Genomic DNA, 24,292 nt, shown 5'->3' with positions numbered 1-24,292 from the left:
TGCTCTCGCATGTACAAGTGTGCACCTGTGGAGATGATTCTGCTACACGTGTCAACGCTCGCCGCCAGAGTGCAGCGCTGCACGGCAGTCGGCTCGGCCGCCGCGGTTTCGTCAAGATGAATGATGGACGCGCCGGCGCGGCGTGAGTAGTGGCGCCCGCATCGCGTGTAACGCGTCGCGCAGACAGCTTGACTGACGACGCCGAAACCGCACCGCAGTTCACCGTGGTGCGCCGCTCCAGCACCGGGAAGAGTCTGCACGGGCTCCGTACAAGCTGCACTCTCTCATACCCCGTAACATATCCTCCGCTGCGTTCTGCCGGACCGAACAGGAGGTGATAAGGTTCCTGTTTGTCTCGGTAATCCCGTAACAGGTCGTTTCGTAGGGTTTTGAGAATACCTGTTTCTAGACTCCACTCCGGCACTACAAATCTCTTTCCAGCAGGTTCTCCGCGTCTACATGTCTTATAAATTAAGAGTTTCCTATCTTTGAACTTTGCGGTTCGCGGGAGATAACAATTTCAGTAATTTCTCTAAAAACGTGCCAAGTTGAGAAATTAATAGTTTATTGCTCTGAATTTATCTTTCTGTAAACACATTTGGTGAAATATCTGAAACGGCATTCTACGACATTGACGATAAAGGAGTTTATTCGGGTTTAATATCCTGTTAGCTATAGGCGCAGTGTGAACAAAGATGGCGAAAGAGCAATTGAGGTGTACACATTAATCAATATAGGCAAACTGCGGAACACCTAAATCAGTATAGCTACATTTGGGCATTTGGGTCTGATCTGGCTCCTCTCGAATACGAGTGTTGTACCTTAATCACTGCGCTATCATGAGCGGCCGTGTTTGGTAAGAATGAATCTGATAACCTTGCTGAAGACTGACAGTAATGCTAAGAATTAAATCGTAAATTGCGTACTGTTTATACTTCTTCCTGCTTATTCTCCCTCGCCTTCTTCTTCTTCTTCTTCTTCTTCTTCTTCTACTACTACTACTACTACTATTACTTCTACTTCTACTGCGTCGTCGTCCAGGCTTTAAGCTTATTCTGTCGGCATCTACATCTCTTCTGTCGGCTTACGTATGCGCTACATATTCTCCTACATTTGTACTCTGCAAGCTATATATATAAGCTGCATAGGCATCTACGCTCTATTATCTATAGCCGGCCGGTCTGGCCGAGCGGTTCTAGGCGCTTCAGTCTGGAACCGCGCGACCGCTACGGTCGCAGGTTCGAATCCTGCCTCGGGCATGGATGTTTGTGATGTCCTTGGGTTAGTTAGGTTTAACTAGTTCTAAGTTCTAGGGGACTAATGACCTCAGCAGTTGAGTCCCATAGTGCTCAGAGCCATTTTGTTATCTGTATTTCGTAAGCCACCGTATGATGTGTGGCGGAAGGCACTTGCTGGTACTAGTGCCACTTCACTACTTTTGTAATCAAACAGCGAATGGTGCTTCGGAAGAATGATTTTTGGTAAGCCACCGTGTCAGGTAATCAGCTAATACTGATGAGAGCAATCTTGTATTGTCCAGCTTCCCTTCACGTTTGTATCAGGTGTTCCGGTATATATTGTGTCCTTCCTTGGGCAAGTACAAATGATTTAGTGTCTTAACGACTGGTCGGTCCTAAGCTTTTTCATATTGTTTATTGCTTCGTTCACCTCTGGATTTTATTTAGTAATGTGAATATTTGCAATTCGTGCCTTTGCTCGGCGTCCACACTATATTTTAGGTAATTCGCTGGACAAGTAAAGATCGAAAGGACTCAAGCGCATAGCATCTCCCGGTAGGACTACGCAAAAATTTTTAAAAAGTCCAGTAAAGAGTAGAGATATTCTAAAATCTTGAGGTTGAGGACATCTTTAGTTAATGTTAAGCTCACTGCACCTTGGAAGCACCGGCAGATAAATGTAGTCAAGAGAAACATTTCACTCTCCTCCCCTTTCTCATTACGCTCAGTAGCTGCCAAACGAGCACGAGTTCGACAGGCAAATACTCTGTTTTAGCGGAACTAATACTCGTCTCTCTTAGTTTCTTCGTGTTTGTGTGTCTCCCCAATTATTTTAAATGTGTTAAGACATCCATGTTTCAAGAAATTTGTCTCCTCGTGCTCTTTCGTCCACTTAAGATTACTTAATCACAGAACTAAAAATATTGTTCAGTACACGTAATCTTTTATGTTTATGGTTCATTTAAAATTGGTATATCTGTAGAAGAAACAGGTCCACAATTCGGCTGAAGTAATTTGAGAAAAAAACTACTTAAAGCTTAAATTTGAGTGTAGGGTTGTATACTGTGTTTGCTAATAAACTGCATCATTGTCGATCACTTCAAAGTCTCGACACAAGTAAGATTTAGTATCAGTACAGACGTGAACACGTTGTGCTATGGCGTTTGTGAAAACTACTTCATGCTACTCCAGGGACGGTTACTTCAAAATGGTCACAGCCCATTCTTCATCTATCTCACTTAATGTCCCCGTCGATGACAAGCTTGTCATCGACGGGACATTAAAAACCTAAGAAAAAAGTCTCTCTAACACCTCGCATTTCTGTTCTGTACGGCAACAGTGTGAAACATGGGACATAGCGCCGTTGAAATCTATTGAAAATCTTTTTATTTTCGTGATGTTCCTTAATCCATCGAAAGGAAATTTGATTTTTTTGACTTTACCACCTATGAGTACAGTCGGTTCCCCTTAAGACTCAGTAACCATACGGTTGAGAATGTTTGCTATATTTCATTGAAGAACTGTGTACGATCCTAAATTTGACAGAACTTGTTTTACACCTTTGTGAACTGCAGTAAAGTGCATGACACCTTGCATCGATTTTCCGGTTAGTCTACGCGCAAATGAGTTGCGTGATTCATTAACACGCTATACCAGCACACAGCTACTCTCGACACCCTCTGTTTCCGTCATAGTCTTCCAGCGAACCCCGTTCTCTTGTGCAGACGGTTGCTACTTAATGGCCGCTGTCCAGGAAGCCTCCTTCACCTGCTGCTCTGTTGCAGATACGGCGCGGGCTACGACTTGGCGGCGCGGCGGAAGAACGCGACACGCGAGTCGACGGCGACGCTCAAGGCTTGGCTAAACGAGCACAAGAAGAACCCGTACCCCACCAAGGGCGAGAAGATCATGCTGGCCATCATCACCAAGATGACGCTGACGCAGGTGTCCACGTGGTTCGCGAACGCGCGTCGCCGCCTAAAGAAGGAGAACAAGATGACGTGGGAGCCCAAGAACAAGACGGACGACGACGATGACGCCATCGTATCGGACGGCGACGATAAGGATAAGGACGACCTGCTGCTCGACGACAAGCTCAAGGACTCGCGGAGTTCAGACAAAGGTGAGTTCTCGGCTAACCCGCGCTATTATTTTCTTAAGTCCACTCTTGTTGCCACTACCAATGTGAGATCATCAATTGTGGGGCCCCATCTAACGTCATTTTTCCCCTTGTAACAAGTACGATGTACCATAAAATGTTTTAATAACTACACAGATCGTGAAGCACCAGCCAAGCTGTGTAGCATCCATCACCCATCGCCCTTCTGAAGGTGATTCGCCACATAGAATTAAGTGTGTGCTGTGTCAGAAAGTCTCGCGACAGCTCAAGAGAACGGAGTCTGAGAAATAGTGAAACTACAGTGACTACTCCTATGATTTCAGCGTGACGTCGCCAAAATGATTGACGTGAAACACCGGATCCAAAAGTGTGTAAAATAGAGCCGCAACAAGAATTACTCTCATTGACATCATGTTGGTTGGCCAACTCACAACCAAACTACGATGTTCGAACCTCATTTAGATTCGCGGTACGGTACAGACCAGTGTCTCACTACAGCCTAACGGCAAATACTTACACTTAGTGATAGGCCGCTTTGCACAGGTCACTAACCATTTACGTCCGGACGACTTGTCTGGCGTATCGGTAATTTTGTTTAAGGAGCACTGCGTGGAATTACGATTAAAAGTAAGAGAACAACGACGGGTAACTCAATGTCCTCACTTCGGTATAAATTACGCAGTCGAAGCAGCACACGCCGCTTGCTTGCGCACTGCAGCGCCTAGAGGCGAGAGCGGACTGCCCGGGCGCAACCCGCTAAAAACGTGAGCTTCGCATCATAGGCTCCGCGGCGACTTTATTTGACGACGAAGCTGTCGCGCCAGTGCGCTGCGACTATCAAAATACTTAACTGTACGTTACTGAGAGCAGACTTCACATCAGACGGAAAAAGGCGGCAAGGGACATTAATTTATAACCTGTATGCTAGGAAAATGTATATGTGTATGTCCGCCCCTCGTGGTCTCGCGGTAGCGTTCTCGCTTCCCGAGCACGGGGTCCCGGGTTCGATTCCCGGCGGGGTCAGGGATTTTTCCTGCCTCGAGATGACTGGGTGTTGTTGTGTCGTCTTCATCATCATCATTATCATTCATCCCCATTACGGTCGGAGGAAGGCAACGGCAAACCACCTCCACCCATTACGGTCGGAGGAAGGCAACGGCAAACCACCTCCATTAGGACCTTGCCTAGTAAGGCGGTGCAGGTCTCCCGCATCGTTCCCCTACATTGTGTAAAGAAGCATGGGACTTCATTTTCATGTACAGATTCCTTCGTGTGGCTCAACGTCAGGTGTAAGTGTTTCAATCGGACGGCACTTTGAAGAATTAGGTCTCTGTAGCCAGTTAGCTAACGGGGAAAAGACGACCTGCAATTTAACGTGGAATTCGAAACATGTTTAGTTTGCGGCGAATCTCGATTATATTGAGAGGTAACTGGCAGTTTAAAATAAAAAAACATAAAAAAATACGGCTTGCCAAGATGCGATCCCACGACGTTTACGTTATCATGCACACACTTCAGTCTGGAACCGCGTGACCGCTACGGTCGCAGGTTCGAATCCTGCCTCAGGCATGGGTGTGTGTGATGTCCTTAGATTAGTTAGGTTTAAGTAGTTCTAAGTTCTAGGCGACTGATGACCTCAGAAGTTAAGTCGCATAGTGCCCAGAGCCATTTGAACCATTTGAATGATTATAAAAAATCCGCCTCGATTGCAAAGAGAAACCTAGGTCAACATCCGGTTTCTATTTGCAATCGAGGCGGATTCTTTATAATCATTAAATTATTCACGAATGCTGACGTGCAGGAATGTTAAAAGTTCTCAAAATAAAATTCCGCTATGGCTTTTTGTGTCATTCGTGTACGAAGAGTTAAGGATGAGATCGAAAAAAAAAGTTACGTAACTGATAATTTCTTTGGTCTTTACTTTATCCAGTGCTGTGGCATTTTGTTACGGCTCATGTAGCGGCTTGCTATGGTACTATGCCACGGGGATTCACCCGATTACAGACACGTAGCTGCAAACATCAAACTGTTTTTCGCAAGTGATAATAAAAACGTTGACTGCACCCCTTAGTGTGTCATATTGCTCAGCCGTAGGTATCAGGGATAAAATGATGTCAGAAACGTCGCTCGCGGAATGCTCGGCCGGAATTAATTTCCTCTGTGGATTTGAGTACATTGGGGAAACAACACGTGTCGGCACCGAAGTACCAGCGGACTCTTGTGCCGGTCCGTGAGTGTCTCTGGGTCGTGGCCCTGTAGTATTCACGAGGCGGGCCGGGCTTGCGGGCTGGCGCCGGGGCTCGGTCGGCGGCAATTCCGGAGCAAGCTGGCTGGCGCCACCATTGATTGCGGGCGGCGCGCCTGCGCACAGCCGGCGTATGGCGGCGTTATGGGGCTGCGGAGGGCGGCTGCGGCCGCGGCTGACCGCGCGGTCTGCCGCAACCGCTGTGGCCCGCCCGCACCAATTCCCTCTCACTTAGCCGGCGAGAGCTCCTGAAAACTGCGAGAGGCCGGCGCTCCGGTCGCGAGGACTGAGGGGCTCCGACAGAACACGGCACGAGGGTTCTAGAACCGACACCTCACTTCCGGGCTTCTCAGTACCCCACTGAGAATATTGTGAGGTAGTGGGGCACGGACTGTGGGAAAACCGGAACAGAAGAGAACAGAAGCATATGAGCTGTGATACTACAGAAGAGTGTTGAAAATTAGGGCTGGCCGGTGTGGCTGTGCGGTTCTAGGTGCTTCAGTCTGGAACCGCGTGACCGCTACGATCGCAGGTTCGAATCCTGCCTCGGGCATGGATGTGTGTGATGTCCTTAAGTTTGTTAGGTCTAAGTAGTTCTAAGTTCTAGGGGACTGATGACCTCAGATGTTAAGTCCCATAGTGCTCAGAGCCATTTGAACCATTTAAATTGAAAATTAGATCGACTGGTAAGGTAAGGAATGAGGAGGTTCTCTGGAGAATCGACGAGGAAACGAATGTATGGGAAACACTGACAAGAGCAGGACGGTAGCACATCTGTTAAGACGTCAGGAAGATTGAAGACGCAGGTTGCAATTGCCACTCTCAGTAGAAAAGTTGACACAGGAGAGGAATTTGTGGCAGGTCGCATCAAACCACTCAAAAGGCTGATGACTGAAAATAATGTACCGCACTGTCCCGTTTCCTCTTACGCAGTAAGTCTGCGATCACTGTGCTGAAGAGCTGAAAAGTTTCCGGCTTCAGTCGCGGAGAACTGTAGGTGCACATTCACGAGAGAAACCCTAGGGTATCTATATCTTCAGCGTTTATTGTCCTGACTGCAATGAACGCATGCAGAACTGATACGAAAACTTCACCTCTTAAATCTAGCAATGGAACAAAAACTATACGTACCGTTAACGCATTGACCAGTTGAAGTTTTGAAATAAAAAAGGCTCCAAGTGCCATGATTAGAAATTCTGTAGTTTTGTGAGAGGCTCAAGATCAGTAACGTATGAAAGGGTCAAACTATCACGAATAAAAATGTAGCACCATACCCAATCAATAGATGCCACGTGGTTTAAGAGCAATGCTGTTACCATATGAGAGGCTTTACGTTCCGCGCGGTTTCTCCTCAGTTATTGATAAAATGGCGAAGGCAGCAGACGTTTGTAACAGTTTGAGTGAAAAGAAACGACGAATTAATGTAGAAATTACTGTGGCAGCAATGAGAAAAAAAAACTGGAAAACTGAAGGAATTAAGTAATGTATTCCTGTAAAAACTCCTTTCCTCTCTCCTTTCTATTCTTTTCTTCTGAAAGAATAGAAAGGAGAGAGGAAAGGAGTGTAAAGGAGGGAGGAAAAGAGTAGAAACGAGAGTAAACATAGAGGGGATGAAAAGAAAGGGCAAAATAAAGAGATCTGGGAAGATCTGGGCAGAGATGAGAAGTGATGAGATGAGAGAGACATGATGCAGAGAAGAGATGAGGAAAGAGGAGAGGTGTATAAACATTACTGTTAAAAATTCAGACATCTTTATTTTGTGTTTACCAGTCCACTACCGTATGTAATCACTCTTATTTCTCACGCCTCACCATTTGCGTTTGTATTTCGTCCCTTACCGGAATACAACGAAAAAGAAAGTGTTTTTTGGCCTGACACATTCTTGGCATTGTTATAAATGCAATTCTGTTTTCGCTATTCTCGCTCTCGTTTATCAAATAATTAAGTCAAGTCAAAACTGAAAATCCTATCTGATCTTTGCTTCTCCCGTCTGTTTTTTCTTCTCTCTTTTTTCTCGCTTTTCTTCTCTCTTTTGGTCTCTCCTTCCCACTATTCTCTTTGTCTGCTCTGTTCTTTCCTTCTCTTAAGACCACTCCGCTCTTTTCTTCTGTCTGCTCCGCTCTTTTCTTCTGTCTGCTCCGCTCTTTTCTTCTGTCTGCTCCGCTCTTTTCTTCTGTCTGCTCCGCTCTTTTCTTCTGTCTGCTCCGCTCTTTTCTTCTGTCCGCTCCGCTCTTCTGCTCGCTCTGCTCTTTTCTTCTCTTCTGTCCGCTTCACTCTTTTCTTCTCTCCGTTCCACTCTTTCCTTTCTGTTTCTTCTCTGCAATTACACGCCCTACTCGTTCCTTTTCTTTCTCTCTGTGTCTTCTGTAGCTGTTGGTCCGCATTGCTGCTGGGTGCAGTTCATTGGCTGTTCGGCCGCAAGCTACAGATTGGCGGAGAGCGGCGCGCCGGTAATTCTCATGCTAATTGGCCGCGAATTTGCATCGCGCTTTTTAATTACGGGGCGCGATGCGAGGTCGGCGAGAGGGCGTACCTGGCTACAGCGGTGCTAACACGACCGCTCGGAATTTACTGCGTCCGCTTAACAAGGCGGACGAAGAAATTACCAAATTGTATTTTTATCTTGTCGGCTGTAATGAGCGTGTTGTAGGGCCGGCCAATACCCTGCGCTCGATAAAGGCCTAAGTATAAGGTGCCCTCCGGTGATATGGCTGCAACGACGCCTTAACGGGGTGCACGCCGCGCCTCGCGGAACTGCGATTAATCTGAAATTATTTTTGCCGCTCTGGCTGTGGCATGGCGGACGGTACATTATACCTACAGGAGCCGACTAAGGCACTATCGCATGTTGTTTGGTACGACGGTTTCCATGTACGCGATAACAAACTGTAATGTTGCCGAAAAATCCTCAGCTCGCACTGAAGGGTAAACTCCGCGCCTTTCTTATTCCTTTTCGTGTTAAGATGGTTTAAAGATTATCGTTAATAATGCAGAAAAACCTTCTCAGTTACTTCAGTTTGATCCATGATTTACAGTTACAGGCGTGACTATATTGATTACATAAGCAGTACCTTTCTCACAAACTTCCGTGTTACTCCGTATTACATAACTAATTTTTGGTCCTGCGGATCAGTCTTCAGCTTTTTACGTCATTTCCATTGCTCGTGAGGAAAATGAATTCGTAAAAAATTGCTTTGCTGTCGCTAAGAGGTTGTATGTTACATAATGTAAAACGTGGATCAAAGAAAATGGGTGATACGAGGAGAAAAGAAGCGTAACACAAGGAACCTTCAGAGCCGATGAGAGAACCACTTCTTCATTTTATCCAAGCAGTGCAAAATCGATAGTCCAACCACTTGTTATTGTTGTTTTAAAGAAAAATAGTACAGTAACAGACATGCACACACAAGTCCGTTCCTGAGGACCCACCATTGACTACAGATTAAATTACTTCAAAAATTCAGCCATTGCGCAACACACGGTGAACAAAAAGCTTTACTAACGACATAAAAGCATAGAAGTACTACATACTCAGCACGAAGGGAAAAACTTACACTTGGTATATAACATTTGTCAACTATTGTATCCTATGCTCAACCACGTGACCGTTGAATGGTGATGTTCTGTGCTCCGAACTGTTAACTAATATAAAATCAATAAATGGTCCTTTCATCACCCCTGGCAAGTTTCTCGAGCTTTACGCATTTTACCCTTCTTCGCTATGGTTTCCTGGTTCACCGGAAGATAAGAATTCCTGCACTTATTTTTTTTCCTTAAACCTCCTAATTGGTTTCATGTGACGCACTACAGTTTCTCCTCTTCTGCTTCATCTGTTATTTGTTGATTATATTCCTCTCCAGTTTCTGCGGTTCACAGGCGCCTCTAGTTCAGTGGAAGTTACTCGTTGATGCCTTAAACAAGTCTTATCATCATTTTCCTTTTTCTGCTTATTGTTGCACGCATATTCCTTTCCTCGCTGATTGCGTGGATAGTAATCCACACATGGTGGAATAAAATAAAACACGAATATTTGTAACTGGAGCTGTCTGTTATCACAGCTCCTATGTACACCTATCTCAGCGTTTTGGAGTCCACGCTCGTTGATCACATGTGGGAAACGCATTTCCACCGTTCTACCGTACACAATTGGTTACTGAACTAGATCCCACCAAAGCACCTGTTTATTGCCCCATCAAACTTCGTACTGCTCATCATGTGTGTTTTTTTTATCTGTTCCATAAAACAGTCCGGAGATTATTCAATTTGTGCGGCTTCATCTGCCCCCATGTCGTGGCTTAGTTGAAATGAAGATAGTGCTCGTTCTCTACCGATCGAAATAGAAAAATACTTTTTCGCCTGCTTCTGTCGTAGGATAAATAAATGTATTTTTGTCTGCTTGTGCGTCTGAATTCTGTTCTTATTGTGGACACCGGGGATTCTAGAAATTTCCTTGAATGAAAATAAGCCGACATATTGTTCGCATCAAAATATATGACTACGAAGCATGGTTCTTGTGGCATTCGCAACTTACTTTTTTCTGTCTCATAACTGCCAGTTAGTAAAAATAATGCACCGTTCCAGTTGGCGTGTTGAGTTTTTTCCATTTCGTTGAATGTATCTTACACGGATTCATCTTGAGAACAGATATCCGTGCTTTTTCTGGGCACGAAACACTGACGCAGACTCTGAATAATTGACAGGCTGATACTGATTGCTATTTTCGTATTGTGACGGATCTGATTTCAAATCTGCGTCGGGTCATGCTGATTTGTAGTTTCCTTGGATTCCCCTAAATAATTTCAACCCCTTGTAGGGATAGTTCAAAAATCAGGCCGCAGACAACGTCCTCCACCATCAGAGTTAGTTCTACCTCTCTAAAGACTTTATGTCCTTCCAATACTCACAGACAGAGCACCTTAATTTGACTGCGATATGGACAGAATACTAAATGATAGCGTTCTATCTTCAATCCTTTGCATTTTGATACCATCGTGTTTCGGTTATAGAGTTGGCAGTGAATTTTTTTTTTTTTTTTTTTTTTTTTTTTTTTTTTTTTTTTTTTTTAACGGGTGGTGCTTTCTTATTTCTGGTCTTTCCTTATATCATAAAAACACTGGATGTAGAAAGTCTCGCTGTGCGCATTCTCTTCATCGCATTTGCTCTTCCTTCTCCTTCTTGACGTCAGTTAATAAAAGTTGAACAAATGTCATCCATTTAATTTGACGTACAATTCCTGTGCTGATTAAGGGGTCTCCTGTTTCCTGACAAAATGTGAGGTTGTGCAGAATTTGCGTAGAGTGAAGGAATTACATTTGATTGTTCTGTCTTTGTATATAATTGTGTAGACACTTTACTTGTGAATTACATGCAAAGAAACAGCAGGATTAGGCGAAGATTCGAAATAAAATGAACTTACAAATAATTGTTTAAAATGGAGTGAAAGTCATATCCCATAGTCCTGAAGACTATGTAGGAGAGCCCCTATGTTTCAAGTTAAATTTTTGCAGGGCTATTGGAAATGACTTATTAGTGGAAACCGGTTAGGGCTGCTGAACCTTTTACGCGAGTGTCTGACAGTAATAAACTGTATTGTTGAAAAGGACTATGCTCGCTACTGCCCTCCGACCGTGATATGGCAAACACGAATACGAAACGAAATGACCCGACAATGCACGCGCCGGTCTCTCCGGGACCGCGACTTAATAAAAACTAATTACGGGATGATGTAGGCGCCTCGGGCGACAGTGGGGCAGACGCTTATTTAAAGTGTCAGCGTGTCGCCGAGGAGGAGCTTCGCTTAGCCTAATAAGGCACGCACGTCTCGGCACGTTACACGTTAGCCGCGGCGCAAGATTAACAGCGGCCCGGCATTAGCCCCGCCATAACCCTAATGGAGACGGCGCATTTCATTTAGATAGCCCGGCCCACCTCGTGACGTGCGCTCCACTGCAGTGTCCCGTCTTTCCTCATACCTACGCTTGACATTTTCTTACACAGACGGCTGCTAAGGAGAAGCCCGGCAGTTACAAGATCTCTTAAACTATCCAGACAGATTTCCTTCCAAGGCCTTAGATGGAGCAATAGCTTTGATTTATGCATTCGGTGCTCTGTAGCTCTCACGAAACTCCAGAACTTCATTTGCGATTACTAAAATGTCGTCATCGGCTGCACATAATTTATTTTAAATTTATTATGCCACTCTGGTATCCGGCAAACAGACGGTTTGGCCTAAGTTACTCTGTGGACGTTCACGTGCAGTATCTGACTCGAAGTACCCGGCTGTAAAAACTTCCTCTCGCTCTTCCCGGATTTTGATTTTACATGGATGTGCTAAACAACTTCATAAGAACGCTGATCTGCTTCTATCGAGAGGCCATTCTTGCACAACTAAGCTAGAACGCCCTCTCTTATGACGTTGATATCAACGCAATTTTTAATTAACCAGCTGCTGACTGCAAATGTCGTGGCTCGTAGGTATCCTGAGAAGAATGCAAAAGAATTACTACTTCCTTTTGGAACCGGGTGTGAGGGCAGTTTGGAACTAGTTAGTACGTTTCCTTCACCACACGATCAATCTGGCTTCAAGGCGCCAATTACGGGCTGCAGTACACAACTTCTAGCACCAAGGTTTGCGAGAGAGGAGGGCAGGGAAACGTCTGGGAATGAACTTGGATTGGTGGAGTCGGGTTGTCACTGACGAATGAAGCGTTTTCCTGGAGCCCGACGATCGTCATTGAAGAGCATGGAAACGGCCGCATCCAGATGCACACCTCGGGAATTGAGTCCCACCTGTTCAAGAGGTGGAGGAAAGCCACATGTTGGGCTGATATCACGTACGCTAGAATCCATAGTTACACAGAGGTGAAGAGGCTTGCACAGGATATACTAGCAGGGGGAGTTACATCCAAGCAGTCTTCGGAATGAAGCCCACAACATAACAACTTCATGTTCAGATGTTGGGCGCATCTGCTCACTATCAACTATGTAGGAAATTCGCCAACAGTCCTACAGGGAACATTTTGGTGCTGGATTCCTTCTCTATATACAGACTCTTGAACACCTTCCTTCAGGAAGGAGGGACCGACCTGATGTTCTACGATATGTTGAAATGAACGCTACTGAGCGTGCTTCTGACCAGCTGAAACCTACAATGTGTCTTCTCAAGAACCGACCTCACACACTGGATGGCCTTGGAAGGGCCGCCGTTGATCAGCGGGACAAGTCTGAGCAGCAACGTGTCGACCACCTTCTGGACAGCGTGCCAAGTAAGGTCCAAGCACCTTGTAATGCTTGTCCAGCAGATTTTAACTTCAGCGATGTGCAAAGACGTGCTCATCGGAACAGACGACCCTTACTTCATGTTTGGCTTTTATTTCACTGTAAATTTTCAGAAGTCTTACTCTCTTCCCCCTTGCTCACTTCGAATTTTCACACACACACACACACACACACACACACACACACACACACACACACACACATACATGCAAGTGGTGCAAAACTTATTTGAGATTCATATTTATTAGAATCATCCTGATGTTAGTAACCTAGGCGGGGCGTAGCATTTGAGATTTAACACCTCTAACCTTTGTTGCACCTGGATGGCCCATTTGCGGAAAAGAGGGATCCTTAGAATTACTGTTTTGCCGGGGTTCCGCCAGTAGGGTAGTGCATGCTAGATAGCATAAGGAGTAGAGTAGAGATGTCGGGGCGGCGTGAGGCAGGCTGTGGCTGGTGTGTCGCAGACGGGCTGCACCACGTGAAGGCGGAGCACGCGCTCGACGAGGACGACGAGCTGGACGAGCGGCGCCACCACCACGCGCACCAGCAGCACCACGCGCACCAGCACCTGCTGCACGGCCACCACGGCCTGCTCAAGGACGAGCTGTCCAAGGACTGCGGCGTGCCGCTGCCCGCCACCAAGCCCAAGATCTGGTCGCTGGCCGACACGGCCGCCTGCAAGACGCCGCCGCCCCCGCCGCCCGCGGCGCAGCAGCCGTGGCTGGTGCCCGCCACCGCCCCCGTCGGCGCCATCAACAGCTTCGCGCTGCCCTCGCCGGCCTCCTCCGCCGGCGCCGCCGCCCCCTACTCGCGCTACGGCGGCCTCATCACGGCGCCGTACGGCGGAGGTGGCGGGGGCGGCGGCGGCGGAGGGGGTGGAGGCAGCTCGTCCGGCTTCCCCGAGGTGCAGACTGACACGCCGCCCCAGACGCCACCTAACATGAAGCTGCCCAGCGTCGCAGGTACGGGCGCTTCTCCTCCCTAGGCCCAGGGCTCTTCCACTTTCACTCGCTGGAAAGAATGACAGCACTACTCGAATTAATGTTACACTTTCATGCGTACTGGTACCGCGTCTTTCTTGTGAAGCCTTCTGACACAACCTTTCGGTCTTCTTGCTGTATGACCTCCTTCCAGAAACTTAATAATTTACTTTCCTTCTCCTCCTCGGTGCAGGCTGGCAGCTGACAAATTACATTTCTTCAGCTACTGCAACATAACATTTATGAATCCATATACGTTATAAAAGGTATGTATGTATCTTCCACATGTTCCCCTAAGCTCCTGGAGCAATTTCAGCCAAACTTTGTACACATGTCCTGTCAGGCAACAATCGCCGAGAGGTTAAGAGACACGTGTCTAACATTCTTCATGAGAAATGACGTCACAGACAATGAGATGCGTGAGAAATTGCTGCATCATGCATGAAATTTTAGTACATTTGTTCTTTACTACCAAGACACTCACACAGTCAAGTCATAATACGGAAATCCCTACACTTGGCAGCGCTTTTGTCAGCTGTCAACTGCGAAAAGCAAACGGCTGTAGGCGAAAACTATAACCCTCTATTAAGCTATGAAGAGGCGGTGGCACAGAGACGTTTACAAAATCGCGTTATAGACACGCGAAGCCGCTGCACCCATGTTTTTCAATTTGGATACTGTATTTAACCATTGTGCATTAAGTATATTTCTTTGTAGAACTGTTTCACATTTTCGAGGATGTTCCGTGAATACAAAGAAGTGAAATTTTTTCATTGCTAGTAGAAAATTGACAAAATGAGTACCCGGGACATTAGATCGTAGCCAACAAACCACTATGTCTGTAAGGGACTGAAGCCCTCATTATAATCAGAAACAGAGACACTGAAGAAAGCCAGGAAACAGAACGACTGTTAATGAAAAAAAAAATTAGGCCCAAATTATAATAAAGAAGGAACATACAGTAAGAGAGCAGATAAGGAAAATGAAAAGTACACCAACCTCAATAATATTGTGATATGAATAAACGTACGCCGCAGTTCTACGGGTGTATTAAAAGACTGGAAACAGATTATGGAATTCTTCAAAGGTAGTAATAAAGGTACAATAGAGACAACGAAATGGATAGGTGCAGCAAAAGATGACCTGCAGCAGGCAGAAATAATACAAGTGACACACCAGGCAGAAAAAAAAAGTATTACATAGATGGTTCAGGACAAGACAGCTGACCTGGCAGGAAATCCAGGAAGACCATAATAACTTCGTTTGACAGTCTGCAGTCTGATGCACCTGTTATCATTAACACAGCAGAACTCTCTCTTCACGACACTCTTCTGACAATGAGCCACTCTTGTTGCGCTATGGTTTCAGCGAGTAACTACATCTGTTACTTACTTTCTAAAGTTCCTACGTATAATGTGGGCTGTTGAGAGGATAAGGGATGAATAGTAACGAAAGAATTTTACAGAGGAATTTCCAACATTCTCTGCAGCGACGTATTCTTCTTCCTCGCGTTTTCATCTTCTCCATCGTGTAGTCATGGCTCTGTTTTTCTTTCTTTCCCGAGCCATTCGACAGGAAAGAAAGTAAATACCTATTTCCTTTCAACATTTAAAAATACTGTTTAAATTTTTCAGGCCTAAGCTCAAAGTTGAATGCATTCCCAAATAAAAGAGAAAAAGTTAATGGATAAATTATTGCCTCTATTCTAGTAGGCCCGAGAATTTTTATTCTCTCTGGACAAATACTTAACTTCTCGCCTGCGTAATTTTCTTGAACAGAACTGATTTTATATATATATATAATGTGTGTGTGTGTGTGTGTGTGTGTGTGTGTGTGTGTGTGCGCGCGCTATATCACAGCTCATAACGTTACTAAATAAACTTTTATTTGCCGTAATGGTGGAAACGCCTTCTTGCTCTAACAAATCTGAGCGTCTGCATCTGTCGCTCCTGTGGCTAAAAGAATTTGAATGGAGTGATTCTCAATGATTTTTGTCATTCCTCTTCTCCTGTTACGTTTCTCGTGGGCAGCAGTTTCATACCTAATTATGCTCTTACCTCCAATGAACTCACCGTAACCGTTTGTCAACAGATTTATCATTTATTTTCTCCTGCATGCAGTAAGGTAGAGTATTAGCTTTGCTTGGTTGTATTAAAATAAGTTGAGTAAAACTACCGGGGTCCGGCTTAATGCTCTACTTGTTGCATTCAGCGTGTATGACTTCAGTCATATATTTCCATTTTTTCTGACGGAAATTCTTGACTTTATTTCTGTGTTTATTATTAAATAATAAAATGAAAACTGAAAATACGCTGCTACAAAGTGAGTTTCTGAAAGAAGAAAGAACAATGTCAAAAGTTTCACCTGATATATACAACAGAATGAAGCTGCATCGTCGAGATTAAATGAGGCGAAAGACAGTTTTGGGTTTAGAAAAATGACGATCTGAAATTGTTCGCTTTTCACAACCATAGCTTAGTTTCTATAGTGAAGTTCTTTTTAACGCACTAGACATTCCTAAGTGGAAACAATCGCAGTTTTAAAGACAGTGAACTCGTAGTCGTATTCCAGTTTTGACACGATGTTATAAAAAGATACCAAAATTTTATATACATTGTCTGAAGGTCAGAGCACAAACAAGAAACTTTCACCTGTAGAAAAAAAGACATCACACTCCGCATACTTCCTGGCAGTTGCTTGTTCATTAGGAAGAGGGAACTACAAAGGTTCATCCATGGCCCAAGTATGTAAATACAATTAATGAGCCGGCCGCAGTGGACGAGCGGTTCTAGGCGCTTCAGTCTGGAACTGCACGACCGCTACTGTCGCAGGTTCTAATCTAGCCTCGGGCATGGATGTGTATGATGTCCTTAGGTTGGTTAGGTTTAAGTAGTTCTAAGACTGATGAGCTTAGATTTTAAGTCCCATAGTGCTCAGAGCCATTTGAACCATTCGAACAATTAATGAAACTGAAATACGAGCTAGACGTACTGCAGTTCGCATTTTTCAGTTGGCACTGGTGGCTCCCAATTCGTGGCGTGTACCAACAGTACATAATCAAGCCTAGAATTGCAAAAAGCCTATGAACCGGCCAACTAGCACTCACGAACCAACACACATAGTTAATTCTGATAACTAACACCTCCTCCGTTTCTATGAAATAAGCCATTTGATCCAGTAAATCTTCATCTCCGCATACCTACTGTAATCTAAATCGATTTTTGGATCTTGTCTTGGTCTCCCTCAACAATATTTACCCTTCTCTCTCCCCCCCTTTCCTCCTCCTCCTCCTCCTCCTCCCCTCCCCCCACACACTTCCCTTAATTACCAAATTGGATATTCCTTGATGATGTGTGCTATTAACCAATCTCTTCTTTTTATTTATTCACAGATTCGATTTGGTACCACCTTATTATTTATCCGCTCTACCCATGTAATGTTAACCGATCTTCTCTAGCACTATATTTCAGAAGTCTCCGTTCAATAGGAGTCTACGCTCCATATAAATACCTTTAGAAAATATAAATGTTTAAATTTACGTTCAGTGTAATCAAAAGTCTGTTTTTCAGAGCCGTTTCTCTTGCTTTTGGAAGTCTGCATTTTATGGCCTCTATACTCCGGCAATTGTCAGCTATTTTTCTGCCAAATAACATAACTCGTCTACTGCTTTCAGTGTCTATTTCCTAATCAGATCCTCTCAACATCGCCTGATCTAACTCACTATATACTTCGGTATCTTTCACTACTTGCTTGTTGTACAGATTGAATAACGTCAGGGAAGGCTCCTTCCCTGCCTCACTCCCCTCTGAGCCAGTACTTTCCTTTCATGTCTGCTCATCATTGTAACTGCAGTCTCGCTTCTGTACAAGTTGTAGGTAACCTTTTGTTCCCTATGTTTCATCATGCTGGGTTCCGAATATTGATGGATGTATTACACTCAATTTTCTTAAAAGCTTTCTCTAAGTCTTTCTGTTGTTGCTGTCATCAGTCTTCTGGCTGCTCTTATGCGGCTAATCAAGACTTCATCTCCTGTGTCAACCTATTCGTCTCTGAATATCCCTCACGCCCATTATCCTCATTTATTTGTGAATGTATTACAGTCTCGGTCTTCCTCTGCAGTTTTTGCTCTCTACGGCACCCACAAGTACCATGTAAGTTATTCCTCTATACCTTAACTGGTGTCTTATCGTCCTGTCCCCTCTTCTAGTCAGTATCCTCAACATGCGTCTTTCCTCGCCGCTTCTGTCGAGAGCCGCATCATTTCTTATCTTACCAGTCCACCTGATTTTCTACTTTCCTATCTAGCACCAAAATTCAAACGCTTCGATTCTCTTTTACGGATTTCTCACTTCCTTACAGTGGTGCACTCCAAAAGCAATTTCCTAGAAGTTTCTTGCACAGATTAAGGCCGGTAGTTGATAGTAATGACAGACGTCTTTTTCCCAACGCTTACTTCTTTACCTGTGCGATTCTCCTTTTCATGTCTTCCTTGCTCCGTCCGTCATGTGTTATTTTGCTTCCAAAAACAACCAACGGCCGAACAGGCCTTGAAGAACCAGCAGCACCGACCGGCCGCCGTGTCATCCTCCGCCCTTACTTCTTTACCTGTGCGATTCTCCTTTTCATGTCTTCCTTGCTCCGTCCGTCATGTGTTATTTTGCTTCCAAAAACAACCAACGGCCGAACAGGCCTTGAAGAACCAGCAGCACCGACCGGCCGCCGTGTCATCCTCCGCCCTTAGGTGTCACTGTATGCAGATACGGAGGAGCATGTGGTCGTCACACTCCTCTCTCGGCCGGTGTCAGTTATTGTGACCGGTGTCGCTACTTCTCACTCAAGTAGCTCCTCAGTTGGCCTCGTAAGGCTGAGTGCACCCCGCTTGCCAACAGCACTCGGCAGGTGTGACCCATCCAAGCCCGACAGCGCTTAATTTCGGTGATCTGACAGGAACCGGTGTTATTTGCTCCCAAGGTAGTAGAATTCCCTCACTTCGCTTACTTCATGGTACCCAGCTTTTATGTGAAATTTATTGCCTCTCTCATTTATGATGCTTGTCGTTGCTTTAGTGTTTGTTCGTTTTACTTTCAGTCCATACTCGGAAATGAATTGTCTGACGAGCGCATTCATTTAAATCTCCAAATACTATAAACGTCGCTTAGCGTTTCCTCAACCTACAACATGTGATGAAAAATATCTGTGCATCTATTGGTGGACATTCGTGTCGTGTGTTTCTACTCTTCGCCTTTACGACGGCTTGAATTCTGCTGGGGACTTTTTCAATGAGATTTTTGAATGTCTGTGGAGGAATCGCGGCCCATTATTCTTCAGGAGCCGACACCAGATATGGTAGTCACGCTGGGCGCTGCGGTTTGGAACTGAGTCCTCATTCTAACTCATCCCAAAGGAGCTCCGTTGGTTTCACATCGGGAGGCTGGATAAGTCATCGATTTTCGGAATGTTATTGTCCACAAACGATTGCTTCACAGATGCTCCCTTATGACAGGGTGCATTGCGCTGCTGATACAATCAATCTTCGTCTGCGAACTTATCCTAATTTGTACGTAGTACAACATGTTTGTTTCCATCCGCATTTACCTATTTCTCAAGCACAATAAGGGGACCATGCCCAAACCGTAAAAGCAAACCACACCGTAACATCGCCTCCTTCGTACTTCATTGTTCGCGCTACATATGACGGCCGGTTCTCAAGGAACTCGCCAAACTCAAACCCTTCCATCGAATTGCCACAATATGTAGCGTGATTCATCACTCTATGTCAGTAGTTTCCAGTCATCCATTGTCCTGTGGAACCGTTCTTTACACCACCTCAAGTGCTGCTTAGCACTGACTACAAAAATGTGTGCTTTATGAAGAGTTGTTCCGCCGTTGTACTCCATTTTGTTGCTGCCCACGCTCAGTAACGGTGGCAGCTGAACTGATGGGACCACCTTTGAACTAACAAATGATTCTTTTCGCCGATGTTCCCTGCCCGTCGGTGCAGGAGGCTTGTCTTGGTCTCGCCTGAGCTGTGTTTGTCCCTTGGTGTTTCCACTTCATAGTCACATCACCAACAGTCAATTTGGGCATCTCTGAAAGGGTTGAAATGTAGCAGATGGATTTGTTGGTGAGGTTAAATCCACATTAGCAGTCCCCGAGCGCCGGCCGCGGTGGCCCAGCGCTTCTAGGCGCTTCAGTCCGGAACCGCGCGACTGCTATGGTCGCAGGTTCGAATCCTGCCTGGGGCATGGATGTGTGTGCTGTCCTTAGGTTAGTTAGGTTTAAGTAGTTCTATGTTCTAGGGGACTCATGACCTTATATGTTAAGTCCCATATTGCTCAGAGCCATTTTCTAATTCCCCGAGCTCTCCTGAGTGACCCATTCCGCTGTTCCTCCTTCTCTACTGACAACACAACACTCCCTGCCTCCTTTTATGCTGACGGGTCCGCCTCTCGTGACATCTAGTGGTCAGTTTCCATTACATAGGGGTGCAGAGCTACTACTGATAAGACAGTGTATCTTCTTAAGATGGGGTGCATTTGACGGTAAAGAACAGCAAAACGCATTGTCCACCCACAGTGACGGGCAACCTGCTGGCGCCTTCGTCGGGCTCGTCGTGCTTCGGCGGAGGTGGGGGCGGCGGTGGCGTGGGCGGTATGGGCCTGGGCGGCGTGGGCGGCATGGGCGCGTCGTCGAGCGGCTACGGCAGCCACCACGGGAACGCCGCCTTCCTGGGCGGCTTCTCGCGGCTGCAGCAGAGCCAGGCGCAGCAGCAGCCGCAGTCGCAGTCCCCGCACAAGGAGCAGCGCGGCCTGGCCGCCATGGCCGGCGTCAAGGAGCCCGCCTACCCCCAGCAGCAGCCGCCGCCGCAGCAGCACCCGCAGCACCACCCGGCCATGATGGCCGCCGGCGTCGGCGTCGGCGTGGGCGTCAGCGTCAGCGTGGGCGGCGGGCAGGCGGCCGCGGGGCCCGCGCCCGCCGAGGGCACCGCCTTCAAGCCTTTCTACAAGGGGTACGCACACGCTCTCTAATCTCGTCTCTGCCACTGTATGATCGCTGTGTGTGTAGCGCCAATACCTGGTGCGGCATAAGAATAGCCCCGACAGTCACCTGTGCTATCGCCAGCTCTTAGATGATAATCGCAGAATGCTGTTGGCGATGCAGATGCTGTGTGATTGTAAAAAGTAACCTATGGGTCTGCGGGAAGACTTAAGGTGTTTCCAGAACGAGATTTTCACTCTGCAGCGGAGTGTGCAAGCACTTGCCCGCAAAAGGCAAAGGTCCCGAGTTCGATTCCCGGTCCGGCACACAGTTTTAATGTGCCAGGAAGTTTTATACTTAAGGTGTTGCCGTAGAGGCGTATACAAAACCGCTACGTGATTAGTTGTTCTAGAGGCGCGAAGCAGCTTAGCCGAGTTCACTTTGTCAGGGCTCTTCTTTCGCTGTATGGACTAAGTAACTGTTGTCAAGGTCTGAGGCTGGGAGGAATCTCGTGTCTACCACGGCTCATCGTTTTCGGAAAGACTGAAACCGTCAGCACAGCTTATGATAAGGGCGTCAGAGGAGAACTTTCGACTTAGCAACAGTCTTCGTTATTCATGTGCCAATCTTTCATACCAGAAGTTTATGAAAAATTTCGAACTTTCATGTATGATCTGTTATCTATAAAAGTTATTATGCGACCAATATAATCACTAATTTGTAGTAGCCATTGGTGTTTTCGCCTAATTTTTCCCATCTGCTGTCCATGGGTATCGAACTAACGATTCCTGGTTCGGTGATACACACATACTGTGCCATATTGTCTCAACAGAAGGCTACCTAATGTGTTCCAAAATGCCGCACCTAAAAACGGGATTTTTCCTGGCTACAATATAGGGTAAAAGTATGAATATTACACATTTCCTCGTGATTAGACAAATCTAGAAAATCTGTCCATTCTTTTTACATTTGGTGTGGTCTACGGTGGGCCTTAAGATGCTTGTGGGGGCACCATTAGTTCATGGGGTGGTTCCTTAGAAAACCCTCAAACAAGGATTTTTTTCTCCTTATTTGCTATGAAAGTCGAGCAGGAGATTCCAAGATGACTGTGCACAGCAAATGGCTGAAATTTTTACAATAAGATTCCGATCTCGCCACTCTCAAAAATTTTCTTGTTATCTTTATCCGTTTCCGAGATACAGAGGTTAAAAGTTAACTGGACACACAAAAGCGATTGTGGGGCGAAAACGTAGTTTATAAAGTCACATAGCACGGAGGAATATGCTATAAATTGTTTCCGTTCTCATCAGAAGGGTTATGAGACCCCATGTTGTAGTACTGAAGCACATACGAAATTTTTATGCACGTGAAATCCTATCTGAGGTGTCAAATTATTTTTGCGTTACTTCAGTTTTCAGTTTCACAGAAGTAAACAAAAATTTTATTGACCCATAAAGATCTTTCGTATGAGTAACATGCCCTTGTGTCAGGGAAAAGAAGGGAATCAACTGGAAAATGCTCCTATCGAGCACAAAACAGGATAATATGCTCCTGTTTGAAAGACTAGCTTTCAGTGGCGTACCAGTTAGCTCATTCTGCGTTCCTCAGCACCTTTAAAAATTTTCCCAAAAATTTTGATAAGCGAACGTATTCCCGCTCTTTTATGCTGAGAGAGAAGACTGGTAGTGGGAAAGGTACGGAAAAGAAGTAAATACTGGAACACAGTAGACAGTGGTTGTTGTCTAGAAAGGGGGAAGGAGACAATGGCAGTGAGAGAGAAACAGAGGGATAAAGTGTCAGTGGAATATAGTTGATAGTAACAGAACAATGTCAGGAAAAGTTAAGGAGGCAATGGCAGTTGGTGAGAAATAAAGAAAAGGTGGCAGTGGGTGAGAACACGTGATGATGTGAAACAAGAGTTTGTGATAATGACAACGAGGAAGAGCTAGCTAGTGACCGTGAGAAGAGACAGCAGCAGTGGGAAGGAATGAAAGAGACAGTAGTAGAGGTAAGAGATAGCAAAAGGGAGACAGTGGCTATGAAAGGAGGAGACTGTGGCTGTGAAACAGTAGATAGTCACAGAGACACACAAAACTATAACGACAATGAGTTCGGCTGAGTGAGAATGGGAAAGTGGGAATCGACGGGTACGAGCTACTTACAGTGATGGACTACTGGATGTGAGTGAGTTACATTTAGGAGAGCTTATGCGAGTGAGAAGTGAGTTGCATATTAAAAAGAGCGGGAATATATTCGCATGGAATTTTTTATTTATTTTTTCATTTTTGTGAAAAACCGAGGCACCCAAAAGACATTGTCGGATTCCCATGTAATTTCGCATATGTACACACTGTCGGTAAAATTATTGGAACTGCGCTTCTCTGTGACGGGTAGAACGGTATACAGACTGTTTTGTGATCTTCTTGTTTGGTGCTGTTACCAGGTCTGGTAAGGTATATAAGGGACGTGACCACCTCAGATGTCGGTTGATCAGTGTGAAGGAAACGAAGATTCCAAGCAGACGTGTGAGAGAGCATTAACAGCACCTCACAGAGCTTTAAAGGCTTGTCATTGCGGGTCTCCGTTTGGTAAGCTGGTCCAATCGTGCCTTATCCAGATTTTTGGGACATTCTGATGTGACAGGGGCCCATTCTGGACTGCATGGGGACGTGAAAGCAGGCATACTCGTCGTTACAATGTTCCGGTCGACCACGTCTGACAACACATCTATGCCTGCCATCTAAGAACAAGTAATGGAACCTCGTATTATGTATCATCCTGCACTGTTGGTCAAAGGAATTATCGTTCCATGCGGAGGCTGCTATTAACAAAGCCACGCAAATGGCTGCGTTTGGAACGGTGCCGTGACCGGGAATCATGACCTGCTGACGAATGGCGTCGCATTGTGTTTAGCAATCAGGGGAGCGTCACAGGGAACAGGCTCCATTCTTCCTGGCCTCATCACATGGCTTCAGGTCACGTCAGGCAATGATTGAGGGAATTCTGACAGCCCAGCTGTACGCTACGGACGTCCTAATTCCTCAGGTGGTACCACCCGTGCGATAGAATCGCGGTGATGTATTCTAACAGAACAGTGTTCGACCACACGTGTGGGAAATCTCTCTGAGATGTCTGCATTATGTTGACGTACTCCCGTGCTCAATAATATTCCCACTTCTGTCCTCGACTGAACAGCTGAAGGACCAGTTCGGACGTCAATTCCGTGCCAGGATATAAAGGACTAGAGGACCAAGTCCAACAGCTGTGGCCTAACTTGTCTCAGGAGAGGAGTGAACGGCTTTCTTACCTCCTTTCGAACCGAATCAATGCATCAATGCATGCATCGAGACCAGAGGTGCTGAAACACCATATTGATAAATGGCCTCAAACTGCCAATTTATTTCTCAAGGTGCCAAAATTTTGTAAACAATGAAATAACGTACCGTACCCT

At 45.7% G+C, this 24,292-nt stretch overlaps 1 protein-coding gene across 1 annotated transcript in view; it reads left to right on the top strand.

The window, feature by feature from the left end:
• Positions 1-24,292, top strand: part of LOC124711751 (homeobox protein araucan-like) — a 322,458-nt gene that overhangs the window by 284,753 nt on the left and 13,413 nt on the right. Inside the window, exons 4-6 of the mRNA XM_047241967.1 lie at positions 3,023-3,360; positions 13,348-13,845; positions 20,440-20,872. Coding sequence (XP_047097923.1) covers positions 3,023-3,360; positions 13,348-13,845; positions 20,440-20,872 — 1,269 coding nt within the window. The remainder of the gene's footprint in view (positions 1-3,022; positions 3,361-13,347; positions 13,846-20,439; positions 20,873-24,292) is intronic.

The sequence above is a fragment of the Schistocerca piceifrons genome, chromosome 1 (genome assembly GCF_021461385.2).
Source record: "Schistocerca piceifrons isolate TAMUIC-IGC-003096 chromosome 1, iqSchPice1.1, whole genome shotgun sequence".
Lineage (NCBI taxonomy): Eukaryota > Metazoa > Arthropoda > Insecta > Orthoptera > Acrididae > Schistocerca > Schistocerca piceifrons.
Note: the sequence above shows the minus strand (reverse complement) of the source record. Positions and strands in the feature narration are given on the sequence as shown.